The sequence below is a fragment of the Palaemon carinicauda genome, chromosome 23 (genome assembly GCF_036898095.1).
Source record: "Palaemon carinicauda isolate YSFRI2023 chromosome 23, ASM3689809v2, whole genome shotgun sequence".
Lineage (NCBI taxonomy): Eukaryota > Metazoa > Arthropoda > Malacostraca > Decapoda > Palaemonidae > Palaemon > Palaemon carinicauda.
This window is the reverse complement of record NC_090747.1, coordinates 92,287,061-92,305,075: the sequence shown is the minus strand read 5'-3', so window position 1 is coordinate 92,305,075 and position 18,015 is coordinate 92,287,061. Positions and strand designations below refer to the sequence as shown.

Below are 18,015 nucleotides of genomic sequence, written 5' to 3'. Positions count from 1 at the left end.
CTGATATTTGGCATTGAAATTTGTAATAAAAATGTAAAAAAATATTCCCTCAATGTGAACCATGACACAATAATTCCTAAATTATACTGCAGTCTATCTTTAGAATACAGACACTGAGATTTATATATCCTCTGTTATGAAAAACGGACATTATATGTATATAATCTTTGATTTTCAAACAAAATATAAAGTATATTGTACCTCACACTCAACAAGAGGCTGAGATATATATATATGTGACCATCCTAGACATGCAAATCATAATTTCGACAAAATACCCGATTGCTCATTATACAAGACCTAATTTTACTTCGAGCGAGGGGTCAATCCTTGAGGTCATCAGCATGACCTTTGATTGTCTGCTTTAAATGTCATGGGGACATGATTTCTCTTACTGACTAAAACATGCAGTGCTCAGACAACTTTTAACAAGGCTGTATTACACTTAACATTACAAAATGGAGTTACCCTGGGTATTGTATTTACAAGTTGATAAGGGAATCATTTATAAAGATACTTCCAAGTACAAAGCTGTCGTCTGTAAGGATCATGAGTTCACAGGAGAAAGGAAAAGGAATTTGTCGAAACACTTTAGCTAAATAGAAACCTGTGACCAGTATACAAAAACCTGTAACTGGCCAAAGGAATTTCACCTAAAATTACTGGTCCAGAGAAAACTAAAGAAACTTTCTTTGCGGCTCAAGAAAAATAGATAAGACTTCTCAGCATGATTTCTAAATTGCTGGTTGGAAGAACTGATTGGCAATTTGGCCTAATTTCGGTGAAAACGATACTCACAACTATAGTTTTTTTTTTGTGAGATATCTGAATGTGGATGACATCGCTAATGGCGGTGGGATGGTTATGAACAGTGTGGAGTGCATTTAATGATTTTCAATCTTCTATCTCATCTAACAAACGAGCATCTGGAGCAGCCATTCCATTTGTACTTCCATATATGAATCTCTAGTACTTCCTCATGCAAATTTGAGTTCTTAAAAGGTTTTACGAAAAAATATACGTTATGGAAAGAAATTATAATTACGTATACATACTCATAATCATTTAATGATTCACCCAAAAAGTGTTTTGAGGTTTGTTAACTATTGCGAAGATGATTATGTTCGTGGTTTGGTTTGAATGGCTGTTAAAGAGAATCCATAAAAGTTAAAGCTAGGATTTCAATAGATTCTTAAAGATTAATTTTTAAGTTTTTTCAAATATTCCTTTTGCTCCACGAAACAATTTAATAGAGTCTGTTGATGAGCTGAGTCTAGAAATGGAGCAATGACTTTTGCCATTACTACATTTATTGTTATTATCACGACTATTTCTTGATGTTGGTGAAACAAAATTGGGACGCCAGATTAATTGTGTACCTTAACAATGTCCCTTCTCTATCAATTCTTTCGTTGGATCACATGAAACATGTACAATTCATGTGCAACTTACAGTATCTACAGACCAATTAAGATTTAAACTTTGCTTTTACTTATTAAAGTTTCTTCATATAACAAATATGATACATGCACGTAATTAAACATAACAACGAGAGCACACACACACTAAAGTTGAAAAAACTGAAATCCATTAGCATCTCTATACTGTTCATAATTTTTTTTTTTATATGTTCATAAGCTAACGGCCAAGGGTTGTTTTCCAGAATAAAAGAGCCTTTGAAAAATCAGTACAGAACAGTAAACTGTTTGTTTGTGAAGTAAAAATTATACATTACTGCCTGAAAAAAATAGAAGAATAAATAACAGAGAAGCTCGTATGATACCCTTACTATAGATAAAAACACGTCATACATACACTTTACTTCCTTACTTCTAAAAAACGACTAATAACCTTTTCAGCACAATTCTTATCCTCTAACAAGCCTTGTAAACATCGTTTTAGCGGATGACGTCACGTGCAAAAATAAGCCGGTGATTTAGTAATCTCATATCAAAAGTATACGGGCTTGATTTTATACCCACTCTGAGTATAACTGGAAGTCTGAGAAAACACTGTCTTTCCTTTAAAAAGCCCTCTTGTAATGGCAACACCGAATACGTCACGAGGGTAAAGGTAAGCACTCTCCGTTTCCTTTCCGAGCGAGCAAAACGGAATAGGACACATCGTTTAGCAGTCATCATCTCTGCCACCTTATAAAAATAATGTAAACATAAAAAAAGTGGGTTTCCAAGTCTTCAGCGATGCTTATCCTCTTCCCTGAATAAGTAGGCGCTCCAGTAGGCGACGTTGAAGAGGGCGAAGATGAGGGGGAACGTGATTCTAGCGATGACGTCGATGCGCTTACTTCTGGTGGGGAACTTGGCCAACCAAGAGCGCCAGCAGCTGACGGAGGGGCCTTGTAGGTGGACCTCACAGGATCTCAGGCCGTGTGGTCCTCCTTCTCTGAAGGGTGGCACCAGAGGACGCTGTTGGGAGTAATGGATTTTGTTATGGATATTTATATTATTATTTTTTTTATTACTAGCTAAGCTACAAACCCCGTTGGAAAAGCAAGAGGCTATAAGCCCAAGGTCTCCAACAGGGAAAAATAGCCCAGTGAGGAAAGGAAATAAGGAAATAAATAAACAATATAAGAAGTAATGAACAATTAAAATATTTTAAAAACAATAACAAAATTAAAAAAGATATTTCATATTTAAACTATAAGATTTATGTCAGCCTGTTCAACATAAAAACATTTATATGACAATGCTGATAGAACGGGGATTTCAAATCAAAATGAACGAATTGATTGGCGGGTAAGAAATACAGTGCTTTCTGACTTGACTCTGTAATGTCTAGGGATTAATTAGATGCAAATGTAACAATGAATTTTATAGGTGGGGGATTTGTGTTGAAAACACTAAAACAAAACCATGAAGTCAAATGAAATATTGTTGTAACATTAAAATTTGTTATTCAGAACGAGGGGTTCTACTGATATACGAAAAGTAAATCAACTCTTTACCAGAAACTATCGTCTTAAATCTTTATAAAAATAAATTTTTTTTCAAGCACATGGGCATCACGATTTAATGCTTGAATCTTCACATTAATTACACCATCTGAATAAACATCGTTTTTATATAATCATAAATCAATTTAATATCACTCATATTCTTCATCGAACTTAGAACCTTTTAACCTCAACAATATATCTAGGTCAGAGCATTGAATTTGAAAGCAAAATCATCATAAAACTAAGATAGGGTTACGGCTGTTCCAAAGCATTACATATGCAAAAAAAAAAAAAAAAAAAAAAAAAAAAAAAGACGCGCGGAAATGCATTGTCTAACTCAACAAAATATTTTGAAAGGATTGTTTTCAATTACTTTTCAGTGTACCATGAAATGGCAGTTGAGGATTATAAATGATACTATAAGAAAGATTACTCGAGTGCCATTTGTGGATGAGGTCATGGTGAGGGGTAGATGGAGATGATTTGGGCATGCTCTTCGCACTCCCAAAGAGAGATTAATTCATCAAGCATTTAATTGGGCTCCATTAGGCACTAGAAGAGTTGGAAGACCCAGGCCTACATGGCTGAGAACTGAAGCGTGAAGTAGATGATCAATGGAGAGGTATTGATTTAAAAGTTCAAGATAGAGACGATTGGCGAAATCTAACCGAGGCCCTTTGCCTTAATAGGCGTAGGATGAGATGATGATGATGATGATGATGTACCATGAATACAACATTCGTACACCAAAGTCAGATGACTAACATCTAGAAACAGTTTAATTATTACAATTAATAAGAGAAATAAATACAAAAATTAATTCTGATGAAATCTGGGTTGATTTCTCTTCGATGGTTTCCAATTTCCCCCAAACCACAACCCCGCCGCTTCCCTCATTTTCAATTTTGATAAAAAAACTGGAATTTACAGAATTGCTTTAGCAATACAAAAACGTCCTCGAGTCATTAACATTATTGATGAACAAAATGCAATTCGAGAAGTTATCAAATAAAAAGTGCTATCTAGGAAGCACTGCATACATGGTAGCTTCATTTCACTTTATTATTATTATAATATACATAAAATTCAATGGGCATTGCCTGGAAAAGAAGGTAATGAAGCTTAAAGGCCAAAATATGACATTGCATACATAGGTAAAGAGGTGAAAAAGTAAACGCTTTAGATAAGCTGTCAATTGAAACAATTAAATATTCACAATAATTTAAAAATGTTTCAGAAGTCTTATATTTCCAGTAATATTCTCAAACACATGAATATCAAAACAGCACTCACCATGGCAAATGCAGGAACTCCATTTTCCATCTGCAACATTAAAATCACCTTATTTATAGTTCATTATAACTGCCACAATAATTAGCATATATTTCTTAAATTACAGATATATATAACGTAGCAAGACATCTCAGATATAAATTTCTCAGTGTTAACAAATTCTCATTATACATTATTGATTCAGAGAAGAAATCACATATCTCAGCTTCTCAATATAATCAATTCTCATTATACATTTTCAATTTCAAAGAAGAAAACACAAATCTCAACTTCTCAATATAAAAAATTCTCATTATACATTATTAATTTCAACGAAGAAAACACAGATCTCAACTTCTCAATATAAAAAAATTCTCATTATACACCATTCATTTCTGAGAAGAATCCTGTTCACAGGTGTTTTATCGCATCTACAGAATCCACCTACCCTCTCTCTCACGATGCCATGATAGTCCGGAATCCGCCCGTCGTTATCCGGGGAATGCAAGTTGTCATGATGGTAATCTCTGCTGTGGCCGTAGCCGCCCTCGCCTCGGTCAGGAGGGCAGGCGATCATGGAGGCCGCCTCGCAGGCTGAAGGGTTGTCCTCGTCCCAATGTCTTCGGTTGATTCGACTGGCCGTGGCCTCGCAGGCTGCATGCGCCGCCTCCTCCTCCCAGAGTCTGTGGTTTCTCTTGTACTGGTCGCGGTGCATGTCTGATCTGGAGGCGTAGTTGACCAGGGCGAATTCCAGCAGGGCTCCGAAGACGAAGGTCAGACATACGCCCGTCCAGACGTCTATGGCCTGTGCGATGAAGGGTGATAGGGTTTTTTTTTTTATTAGTAGAGCAAAATATTTACGGTATATGTACTGATTTTCTTCCTTGAGGGTAGGCAAGATGGGATAATAATCCAGTATTTAGCCAAGATACGTAAGATAGATAAAAATATAAGTAAAAATACATAAGAAAAAATGGGTGCCAATTAATTTTTTCATCAGTACAGCAAAACATTTACAGTAGACTACTTGTAGAGTGATTTTTTTTTCTTTTTTGTAAGGGTATCCAAAATAGGTCAAGACTTACGAATGCATTACTTAGCCCGAATACGTGAGCTAAATAAAAATGAAAGTAAAACTACATCATAAGAAAAAATGGGTTCCAACTCAAATGAAATATCTGTTCCCGATAAAAATCCTACTGTTATACCGAAACAGAAACTTACCTATGGAGATTACAAAATTTGTTAACTCATTCCATCAAAATATCCCACTTTAATCAGACCTTTTTCCGGCCCCGCTTTGATAATCTGACACGATAATGCCTCTAATTTCTCCTACTCTAATAATGCATAAAATTTTAAATAGCTCTAATGAAAGGGCGAAACTTTTTGACATTAATATTCGGTGCCCAAGCCCTCTTTGATCTCTGCAAAAAAAGAAAAAAAAAAAAAACTCTCGGTAAAATGTAACATTATGCATAAAACGACGTATCTTTATCTGAATAAGAGTAAAATGAAAGTTCAATACTAATGGATTCGCTTAATCTCTCAACAGGCGAGTTTAATCAAGAGAGAGAGAGAGAGAGAGAGAGAGAGAGAGAGAGAGTCAACGTTGAATCATTGTAAAACTGCTAGGCCAATCATTAACCATTTCGCGAAATGTATATATATAGTTCAGGCCAGTTTAATGAGAAGTTTTGATTAAAAAGACACTAAAAGGAAGAATTAGCTTTTAAATACTATTTTTTTTGTCCTCGTTCAACAAAATACTTGAAATCACACACACATATATATAATATATATACACACATTATATATATATACTGTATATATATATATATATACATATATATATATATATATATATATATATATATATATATATATATACATATATATACATATATATATATATATATATATATATATATATATATATATATATGTGTGTGTGTGTGTGTGTGTGTGTGCATAATTACTGTACAATACCCTTGACTAAATAAGTACGAATAATATCTAGATTATAAAATGATCATGATAACTAAATTATTTACTGAACTTGTCAGAATACACTAACACATAAAGTCTACTACCGAAATTGACTTAAACCTGAAACTAAATTCAATTCAAACCTGAAACTCAAAACCTATTCTGTAAGTAGGTTGCCAGAAACTACACATAAAAATAATTCTCTAACTAATTTAGAATTCTGGCATAAATTGAGACCATAAAGAAACGAGTTAAAACAATTTCAAGATTATTATATACAATAATCCACATTTTAGTTAAGAGCACAAATAGAAAATTTGACGTAAAATAAAACTAAAACTATAAAGAAACAATTCCCGAAGAAAAATGAAAATTGGAGTATGATTCCTTCTCAAGATACATTAAGGCTTGCTTCACACAAGCGGATTGATGCCGCGCGGATTAGAACTCAATGATCAATATGGCCCTTCACATACTGAACACCGCGTGCGCTGCTAACGGTTTCAGTGTAGTGGCTTACAGAAACTACAAAGCCGCTCAGGGGAAAATCCTTTCGTGCAAAGACATGCCTCTTAACGCACGGAAATATTTCCGCACGGGTAAAATCCGCTCGTGGGAAGACATGCCTCTTAACGCGCGGAAATTTCCGCACGGGAAAAATCCGCTCGTGGGAAGACATGCCTCTTTAACGCGCGGAAATACTTCCGCACGGGAAAAATCCGCTCGTGGGAAGACATGCCTCTTTAACGCGCGGAAATATTTCCGCGCGGGAAAAATCCGCTCGTGGGAAGACATGCCTCTTAACGCGCGGAAATATTTACGCACGGGAAAAATCCGCTCGTGTGAAGCGAGCCTAAACCCAAAAGAAAACTGCTGACCTTTGTGTAGGAAACAGGAGGTAAACTCTGATTGATGCCGGCATTCTGGGTGGACATGGTGAGCAGCGTGGTGACACCAAGAGCGACCCGGGCAGGCACCGCATGCTGGTCCAGCCAGAAGGACACCCAGGAGACGATGACCAACATGCAGCAGGGAATGTAGTACTGGATGAGGTAATACGAGAATTCCCTCTTGAAGATGAGGTTTACCTGGAGGCAGCTGTACTCGCCTGAAATGATTGGGTCACTGGGTCACATGTGAGGCTGAGTTTAGAGATCCAAGAAGGATGAGAAACTGTTTTTATTTCAATTAATTTAAGGGAGGAATGGGGATTAAAAGGAATACAATTTAGGGCACAACAGAAAGGCAAAATTATTAGGACGCATTCATGCATAAAGGCATACATACATACAAATACATATATATACATACATATATATGTGTATAAAAATATATATAAATGCATATATATATATATATATATATATGTTTATATATATATATATATATATATATATATATATATATATACATACATATATATATATATATATATATATATATATATATATATATATATATATATATATATACCTTATAGTAAATCTAAGGTAATTTAACTTGGTTTTCTCATCCTCTAAATGGAGAACATGAGACACAGAGACATAAATTCCTATAAAAAATTGTTAATAAAAAGTCAGGCATGCTGGATACTTTACGTTTTCCATGGGTATTGTATGAAGAAATGGTGATAAGTAATATTATCAAACTTAAAGCGTTGTAAAAAAAGGAAAAAAATATATCTCAACTGTTGGTAATATCCAGTTTTAAAGCTTTACAAAGCCTATCTTGATAACATCTGCTTTAATCATTTATAAAGTTTTGCATAACACCAAGTTATCTTTGACGAAAATCAATTACCAGGAGACAATGAACGTTCAAAACAAAACAAAATGAAAGGGAATGAAAAGTGTTTTGGCATCTGAGGGAAAAATGTTATTCATGCTAAGTTTGGCTTTATAAAGGAATACTTTCATTAAGTGAAATTCAAAGAGGCTGTAAAACTCATTAATAAACTTCCCCGTTATACTTGATTAAATCCTGTCATGTTCACCCCTCTTGTTTATTCAGATATCTAATAGGTGATATTTTTGTCTAGCTTGTTAGAAAGAATAGGAACTGGTTGACAACTATCTAGAATAAAAAAAGACTTCGTCGAAAGCTGTAGTCTCTTAGGATTGGATGCAAAAGGAATTGCTCCTTTTTACAGACCAAGAAATTATTGACTGACTTTATATTCATCTCTACAATTTTAATAAATCTAATTTTAAAACTTTTAACTTCTTGCTGATAATAAAATGCACGTGTTTGACCAAACATGATGGCATATGACCTTACTGAAATCAGTATGGACCGGCAGGGGTCACTTGCCTTAAATAGGCAGTGTGCATCACAAGAAACTGGCTATCCTTTGATGAATCTAGACAATGAATCCTCTGAGGCCCTTTGCGTCAATAGGCGTAGGAGATGATAATGATGATGATGATGATGGCGTAGTAAATGGCACTTACCCGTATTAGTCTTGCTATTGCAGTACTTTGGTATAAACTTCTCGAGGGTGAAACGTGGCAAGTGAAGGTTTTTGGTGACCTGAATCGGTTCATTTTTCTCCCAGAGAAACAGAAGATCCTCGGTGGTCCATCCATCTACAAAGGTCAAAGAAAATCAAAGTCACTATACTCCATAATTCTACTTGAAATATGAAGTTCGGAAAATCCACGTTTTTATGGTGTTTCTGTCAGATTTTCCTCTAGTGTTTTTTTATCTATATTAAATACAAGCTCTAAACTTTAATATATATCATAAAATTTCCCATCCTACATAGTCTTAAACATTACCGTTTCCAGTGTTTTTTTATCTATTTAAAATACAAGCTCTAGACTTTAATCTGTCAGATTTCCTTCCAGTGTTTTTTTATCTATATTAAATACAAGCTCTAAACTTTAATCTGTCAGATTTCCTTCCAGTGTTTTTTTTATTTATTTAAAATATAAGCTCTAGACTTTAATCTGTAAGATTTCCTTCCAGTGTTTTTTTTTATTTATGTTAAACACAAGCTCTAAACTTTAATCTGTCAGATTTCCTTCCACTGTTTTTTCTTATCTATGTTAAATATAAGCTCTAAACTTTAATCAGTCAGATTTCCTTCCAGAGGTTTTTTTTTATTCAGGTTAAATACAAGCTCTAAAATTTTAATATGTCAGATTTCGTTCCAGAGGTTTTTTTCATCTATGTTAAATACAAACTCTAAACTTTAAGTCTTCTATATACTGAGCAATAAAATAGAGAAAAACCTGTAAAATAAGAATTCTTTAAATTAATTGGTACATCAGAGATGATTTATGAGATTGTACAAAAGAATTTTCTTTCGCATATATTAAAGAACTCCTAAACAATATTAATTGCAGAATGGTATGGTAAAAAGAAAATGTAATCTAATATTGGCTAAAATGAATGAGCAAAAAAGTGAATACTTTATTTGTATGCAATCGCTAACAGAAAATGTTTGCAGAGTATAAAATTTTGAAGAATAAAACATGTTTTTATGAGTGATCTGCTTCAGCTTTTTCATAATGGAGGTTTCCTGTTATCTCATTACCAGCAAATAATAATGGGAAAATTGCATGAAAATATGATATGCCTTTTTAAAATGTTCATCGCATTATATATGTAGCCTATACATATACTTCCATGTAAATGTCAACCACAATAGCATTTAATATCGAATTCTACATTGGGAATATTTATCTACTGAAATTCATTTATGATAATAACTTCTAGCTGGGTAGAGATTCGAACCCCTGCGTCTCAGCCAGAACCATGGCTGCGAGGACTCTACCAACTGAGCTATCTCTTGATAGCTCAGTGGGTAGAGTCTTCGCAGACATGGTTTCGGCTGAGAGGCAGGGGTTCGAATCTCTACCCAGCCAGAAGCTATTATCATAAATGAATCCCAGTGGATATATATTCAACAAGGTAGAATTCGATATTGAATGCCATTGTGGTTGATTAATTTCACGAGTGTTTGTGATATATATATTCATCATATACTTTCATATTTAATTTCTATTTACGCAGAGGCTTATATTCTATATCAACTTTTGTGATGGGGTTTATCATCATCAAAAATAAATATGGAGAAATGGCTCCATAATCAGCAACTCTAACAAAACATAATTACAGACTTTCTTATAAAGAGAATTGTAAACATCTCTAAATTTCTCATCACTTAACATTAATCAACAACATCCTAAGGGCACTTACAGGAAGCCATCAGAAGTTGACACACCTGCGTGTCCAGCGGATACAGCTTCAAGTTCATAGGGCAGGACAAAGTCAACGATATTCTGAAAAGGAACATAAAAAATTTCAAAAAATATATATCATTTTCCTACCCTACATAGTTTCGTCTTAAACACTACTATCTCTCTCTGTCTCTCTCTCTCTCTCTCTCTCTCTCTCTCTCTCTCTCTCTCTCTCTCTCGGATTACAAATTCCTCCCACCAGCTGCCTCTCCACAAATTCTTGATCACAGTCATGAACTTTTCCTGCTTTTATCCCACCCTTCTCTCTATTACTCTCTGCGGGTTATGGAGGCCACAGTCAATATAAAGCGATATGGAATACGAATACCACACGAGATTACAGTCCCCCGGGTGGTGACACTGTGAGTGCTATGATAAAAAAAAAGGGTCACTTGGAAAAAAGATGAAAGTGTTTTTTTTTTTTTTTTTTTTTTTTTTTTTTTAAGGGGAAGGGTAATTTTGTAGTGCTAATCGAAAATAAAAATTGCTTTGGGTAAAATGTATATTCTACTTACAAATCCTAAATAAAAAGAACTTGGAATTGTTGAAACTAAATAAAATGAACCTGGAATTGTAAAAAAAAGAAAAAAAAAGAAAATGAAGCTGGAATTGTTAAAACTAAATAAAATGAAGTTAAAAGAGTTAAAAATAAATAAAAATGAAGCTTGAATTGTTGAAATTAAAGAAAATGAAGCTGGAATTGTTAAAACTAAAATAAAACATACCTAGAATTGTTAAAACTAAATAAAATGAAGTTGGAATTGTTAAAATTAAATAAAATGAAGCTGATTATTGAAACTAAATACAATGAAGCTGGAATTGTTAAAATTGAAGAAAATGAAGCTGGAATTGTTAAAATCAAACAAAATGAAGCTGGAATTGTTATAATGAAGAAAATGAAGCTGGAATTGTTAAAATCAAACAAAATGAAGCTGGAATTGTTAAAATCAAACAAAATGAAGCTGGAATTGTTCAGATCAAACAAAATGAAGCTGGAATTGTTAAAATCAAACAAAATGAAGCTGGAATTGTTCAGATCAAACAAAATGAAGCTGGAATTGTTAAAATCAAACAAAATGAAGCTGGAATTGTTAAAATCAAACAAAATGAAGCTGGAATTGTTAAAATCAAACAAAATGAAGCTGGAATTGTTCAAATCAAACAAAATGAAGCTGGAATTGTTCAGATCAAACAAAATGAAGCTGGAATTGTTCAGATCAAACAAAATGAAGCTGGAATTGTTCAGATCAAACAAAATGAAGCTGGAATTGTTCAGATCAAACAAAATGAAGCTGGAATTGTTCAGATCAAACAAAATGAAGCTGGAATTGTTCAGATCAAACAAAATGAAGCTGGAATTGTTCAGATCAAACAAAATGAAGCTGGAATTGTTAAAATCAAACAAAATGAAGCTGGAATTGTTAAAATCAAACAAAATGAAGCTGGAATTGTTAAAATCAAACAAAATGAAGCTGGAATTGTTAAAATCAAACAAAATGAAGCTGGAATTGTTAAAACTAAATCAAATGAAGCTGGAATTGTTGAAAATAAATAAAAGGAAGCTGGAATTTTAAAGAATAAATAAAATGAAGCTGGAATTTTTGAAATTAAATAAAATGAAGCTGAAAAGTTTGAAAATAAATAAAATGAAGCTGGAATTGTTAAAACTAATGAAATGAAGTTGGAATTATTTAGGAACACCCAATTAATAAAAAGTAAAGTTTGAATTATGCTTTTCAGGGTAAAAAATAGGAAAAATAAGAATTTAAGAATGTCTCCTTAAAAAGTACAAGATAGACTTAACGTAACATTAACTAGAGGGGCACTTAGTAGACCGCAGACCTCCGCCGCGGCATCTTATTTCTCGACCTTTTACTCGACCTTAACATTTATTAATTGGCGTAGATTTTTATGCATTCAAATATGAACCAAGTTTGAAGTCTCTAAGACAACGATGTCCAAACTTAATGCTGTTTACGTGAATTGGACATTTTGCTTGACCGTGACCTTGACCTTTCAAAATTTAATCATTTCCAGATTTTTATATAACAGTTAATCCCTGCAAGTTTCATTACTCTACGATTAAAATTGTGTCCAAGAGGCTGTTCGCAAACAAACATACACACAAACAGGGGGTAAAACATAACCTCCTTCCAACTTCGTTGGCGGAGATAACAACTAAAAACTCCAAATTATCACCTCTATGCAATTCATCAGTATAAACAACAACTAATACAAGTAAAACGGGAAAAGGCTCACCTTATACTATAAAGAACATCTCCGTTCGGGAAGATGCGGATGTAGGTGTTGGGTAAGATGATATCGTGGAAGTGTCCCGTCTTCTCGTTCTTGAAGAAGAGATCTGGCATCCATATCTTATCCGTCTCTGTCAGCGTTAGGTAGTTGATCTTCCCTGCAGGGATAGAGGGATGGTAATATCAGCTAAAAATGTTCGTAGGATAAATAGGGGCAATATCATCGACTCGCTTTCTTGAAAACGGGAGGGGGTCATAGAGTGCATGTATGTATGTATGTATATATGTATGTGTATATATATATATATATATATATATACATATATATATACACAGAAGGTGTCATAGTATATATATATATATATATATATATATATATACTGTATATATATATATATATATATATAATAGTGTGTGTGTGTGTGTGTTATAAAACTAAGTATTATTTCATTTAGCACAAAAACAGTCTATCAAAACTGTATCACTTGCGAATTTATTTCAAAGGGGACAGTTTTAGTCATGATTTATATTACGTTTATATTAAAAAACATCATAAAATTTCCAAATGTTTAAGCGTTACTTCAATTGACCAAAAGGTTTTAGTGTTGAGGTTTCAAGTCGGTATAGATAAGTATGTATCACTTGGAGGATATTGCGTAATACATGACGGAAAGCAATGAAAATTATACATATTCCGGTTAGCTGTTCAGTTTCCCAGAACACTTCTGCAAATAAGATTTGGAAAAATCGAAAAAATCCGTGTACTAGAGTATAATAGATGACATGTATAATTACTAGTTTTTTAAAACTTTTCAATTAAAATAGATACAAAGGAAATTTTTTACTAGGTAGTTATTTTCAAGTATTAACAATAAAGATAATACACTGGAAAGAGTTGAAAAAAAAATACTTGTACTATAGGCAAAAATTCTATTTATTATTTAATTCTTAAAGGATGATGAGGGACTTAAATGTAAAAGTGAAAATTATCGCAGGCGAAAAAAAAAAAAAAAAATCAAATGCTGAATACAAATAATAGTAGTTAGGCTAACTTAATGAGGATCTTCAGAAGTAATGTATAACAAATACAAATAAGTTGAGATAAGTACAAATTTCACCACAAAACCTGTAAGTTTCTGCTTTCATACTTGACTTATGTATACAAATACACAAGTAAGAGGTATGAAATAAACAAAGGCCTCCAGTTCACATATTATTCCCTCAGATGATATTTATTCAAGGCTTAGAAGCCGATGCCAGATAGTAAACAATAAGGATTAAATTTCTTGAATTTATTTTTTAGAAGCATTTCATCTGTTGCCGTTTATATTTTGGTATTTTTTCCTATGAAAATTTTACATCGTAAACATACTGGTTTCCCGATGTATGTGTTATAGTATGTAAAAAGAGAGAGAGAGTGAGAGAGAGAGAGAGAGAGAGAGAGAGAGAGAGAGAGAGAGAGAGAGAGCACTAGTTCTACCGGTTATCACAGCTTTAATTAAATACTTCAGATTGTTTCTCAACTAGATGAGTTATTCCACAAGAATCTAGCGATTCTTATTAAGTTTCTTCTCTTGGAATACTGTATGTCAATTAAGACCTGCCGGGAAAGATTCCGTCAGATTCTGTAGATGTATAAGAATCTCATACATTTAATTAAAACGAAGAGATTTTCCATAAAAAAATATTAAGTCAACATCTATATTTTGGAGATGATATAAATAATTTCGACATCGAAACACACACGCAAAAAAAAAAAAAAAAAAATCTAGGTACAATATTTTTTTCTTTAATCTTTTTATTTTATCCAAATATTAAAAAAAGAAAAAAAAAAAGAAAAAACTAAGTTTATCGGGAATTCTCTACGTGCATTACGCCACAGCTCTTTCCCCCTCCTTGAGGAAAGCCCTTGGGAAATTTTGGCTAATGACAAACTTTATGCAATGCGAGTGACGATTTTCCGGACATTAAGCAAAGAGTTTGCAAATAAAAGGATGTTCCGATGGCAGATTTCCAACTGGTTTTTAGCAGTATTTCCGTTGAGAAGGTAATACCTTACCACTGGACGATTATTATTATTATTATTATTATTATTATTACTAGCTAAGCTACAACCCTAGCTGGAAAAGCAGGATTCTATAAGCCCAGGGGCCCCAACAGGGAAAAATAGCCCAGGAAGGAAAGGGAAGAAGTTAACTGATAGAATAATGTGCCTGAATGTATCCTCAAGCAAAAGAACTCTAACCCAAGACAGTGGAAGACCATGGTAAAGAGGCTATGACACTACATGAGAAGTAATGAACAGTATAAAATGTTTTAAGAACAGTAACAACATTAAAATAGATCTTTCATATATAAACTATAAAAACTTGAAAAATAACAAGAGGAAAAGAAATAAAATAGAAAAGTTTACCCGAGTGTATGTAAGATGTATTAATTTACATGGTAAAAATATTACACACAGAAAGTCAATAATATCACTCTAGAAGTATTTCCGTTTAGGTGATACCTTACCACTGGATTATTATTATTATTATTATTACTAGCCAAGCTACAACCCTAGCTGGAAAAGCAGAATGCTATAAGCCCAGGGGCTCCAACAGGGAAAATAGGCCAGTGAGGAAAGAAAAAAAGAATTTTTTTATGAAGAGTAACAACATTAAAATAAATATCTCCTATATAAACTATATAAACTTTAACAAAAAAGAAAAAAAATTAGATAGAATAGTGTGCCCGAGTGTACCCTCAAGCATGAAAACTTAAACCCAAGACAGTTGAGGGCCATGGTACAGAAGCTATGGCACTACCCAAACTAAAGAACAATGGTTTGGGTTTGGAGTGACCTTCACCTGGAAGAGCTGCTTACTATTGGTCTGAATAAATTGAACTCGGAAAGAGAAAGAGAAAGGGAGATAGAGAGACCTGTAAACGATAAAGAAAGTATAGCGCCATCGATACACAAGGCACGTTCCAACTTCCTTCTTTCAGCAAGTATCTCACTTAGTTTTCCAGATCCTCCACGAACGGGAAAGATGGAGTTTGACTACGATTTTGTGACACAATATTTAGTATTTTATAAAAAAAAAAAAAAAGAGAAAAAAAATAGACGAGAAGTGTTCTTACATTAAGGAGTGTTTAGCTAAGTTTTATTGAATTTATATAAACTTTTTGGACTCCATCACCTAATGGGGATTTGCATGGATGACCCCTTAAAATAGTAATAATTATAATGGTTGGTCATTATGAAAAGAAATCAAGAAATCGTTGATTTAGTTAAAAAGGCAAAAAACCTAGAGAGAGAGAGAGAGAGAGAGAGAGAGAGAGAGAGAGAGAGAGAGAGAGAGAGAGAGAGAGAGAGAGAGAGAGAGAGTATTAATTTCATGAGGAAAAAGCATAAAGAACAAAGATATATGGCCATGAAAATCCTGTAACAGCCAACTAGCTGTTGGGGAAACCAATGTGTTACAATGTGACGTAATGATGAAGTCATTTTTCAGTAAGGACTTTTTTTTTTGTATAAGTCAACCTATTTTTAAAAAGACAACTTTTCTACTTTTCAAAAAAAAAAAAAAAAAAATCACCTTTCTCTCCTCACACATCATTCTGATTCTCTGAAGTTTCCACCAACGGAAATCTTTTTCCATTCCAAGAATCCAAAGATCATCCATTCCTCTTCACATACATTTCGTTCCTACTCCAAAATTTCACTCCATCTGGCTTAATTTTGTTGTGCTGATATCCATCGTTGTGACGGATTGGGTTTAAGGCAATAAACAAGATGTCTTTTTGGCTTCTACTCCTAATGCCTGGCGAATGATCTTACTGGAATTAGTATGGACCGGCAGAGGTCACTTGCCTTAGATTGAAGCTCTTTGCGTCAATAGGTGAATTAGAGATGATGACGATGATGATTGGCGATATGCTTCGCATACAGACTTCCTGACGAGTGATTTATCTTCATTAATAATTTTCTTCTTCACAAGAAAATATTCAAGAATTGGTTACTTACGAATACTGAATTTTCACAGCCGTAAACATAAAATACAAGAAATGAAAAACGTTGAAAGGAAAATTCTGCAAGCATGACATTAAACACAAAAGTATAAAGAACTCCATTTTATTTTATCTACGAATTTTCTTTGGTAACCGTTCACATTTAACGAAACAAATATCTAGTTAAATTATATTCTAGTTATCGCCCGAAAAATTCCCATCAAACTTATTTGGAAATGAGCGACACTTAAAATTATCTATTGTTATCTTTGACCATGACGAGGAGTAATACCAATACCTGCTACGCCAAGTTCATCAAACCTATCATTCAATTTAACGTAGGATGTACTCCGACCAAAGTTACAGAAGCTGTATCATATCTTCCAAAGTAACTATAGACTACAAAGCAATTTTGAACTACAAACGAATGACTGGCATTGTTCATTCTATGGGTGAATGTTCCTGTTACGTATCAAGATGAACCTGTAAAACAATCAACCATTGTTTATATTAAAATCTAGATTAAATATGTACTTTGGACTCAGGAATCCCTGACACACCATGATCTGAGGTCTTAGGAAGTGCACCCCATCACTCTCTTACTGCGCAGCGAGTAACCAAACAGATAAGCGTAGGGAGAGATTGCAGCAGCTGGTCTGCAGTCTACATACAGGAACTCTTCGCTCAGTATTGGTGTGACACGGTGCACTTCCTCAGAGGGAGGTGTGCCATGAAATCCTATGTCCAACTGTACATTGAGATGCTGGAATAAAGTTTTTATTCAGATTTCAGATTGTAAAACGCGTCGAGTTATGATATAGTAGATGTTTAAACGTAATCTTCCTAATTACTTTCAAATTACGCAAGTGATTGACTTCCTTATCTAAAGAAAACTATAAAATGCTTTTCAGTATCCCTCTTCCCTCAACTTGATTGCAATCTGGGAAAAAAACGAAGTTCAATATGTAGAATTCGGTCGCGAGAGAAAATCTAAAAGGTCACCAGCCAGCACTGTGGCACCTGGCATGTTTTAATTGGGTTTGGTATCGCGGCTATAGCCAGTCAGGCCCTCCAATCAGTCACCGAATTTCAGCCATGCTTCGTTACGGTTCGTTTGTAGTACCTGGAACGGCCACTAGGAGAACGTGGGTAGAGAGGAAGGGAAAAGGGGAAAAATAAGATAAAATGGAGTTAATAATCAAAAGATATCGAGTAATCTTATAGGAAACGCTCAAATGTATTTTAATGTTACTTTTCTTGAAATATCTTATTTTTCCTTGTTTCCTTTCCTCACTGGGTTATT

At 33.8% G+C, this 18,015-nt stretch overlaps 2 protein-coding genes across 6 annotated transcripts in view; one reads left to right on the top strand and one right to left on the bottom strand.

Annotated features, from left to right (window-relative positions):
• LOC137617241 (glutamate-gated chloride channel-like) overlaps window positions 1–18,015 on the top strand; it is a 959,538-nt gene that overhangs the window by 875,990 nt on the left and 65,533 nt on the right. The window lies entirely within an intron of this gene.
• The window catches only part of LOC137617009 (glutamate-gated chloride channel-like), a 24,881-nt gene continuing 8,262 nt past the window's right edge, over window positions 1,397–18,015 (bottom strand). The window contains exons 5-11 of the mRNA XM_068346868.1: window positions 12,724–12,877; window positions 10,424–10,506; window positions 8,671–8,805; window positions 7,099–7,328; window positions 4,680–5,036; window positions 4,253–4,282; window positions 1,397–2,426 (exon numbers count right to left, since the gene is read on the bottom strand). Coding sequence (XP_068202969.1) covers window positions 2,196–2,426; window positions 4,253–4,282; window positions 4,680–5,036; window positions 7,099–7,328; window positions 8,671–8,805; window positions 10,424–10,506; window positions 12,724–12,877 — 1,220 coding nt within the window. The 3' untranslated portion in view covers window positions 1,397–2,195. The remainder of the gene's footprint in view (window positions 2,427–4,252; window positions 4,283–4,679; window positions 5,037–7,098; window positions 7,329–8,670; window positions 8,806–10,423; window positions 10,507–12,723; window positions 12,878–18,015) is intronic.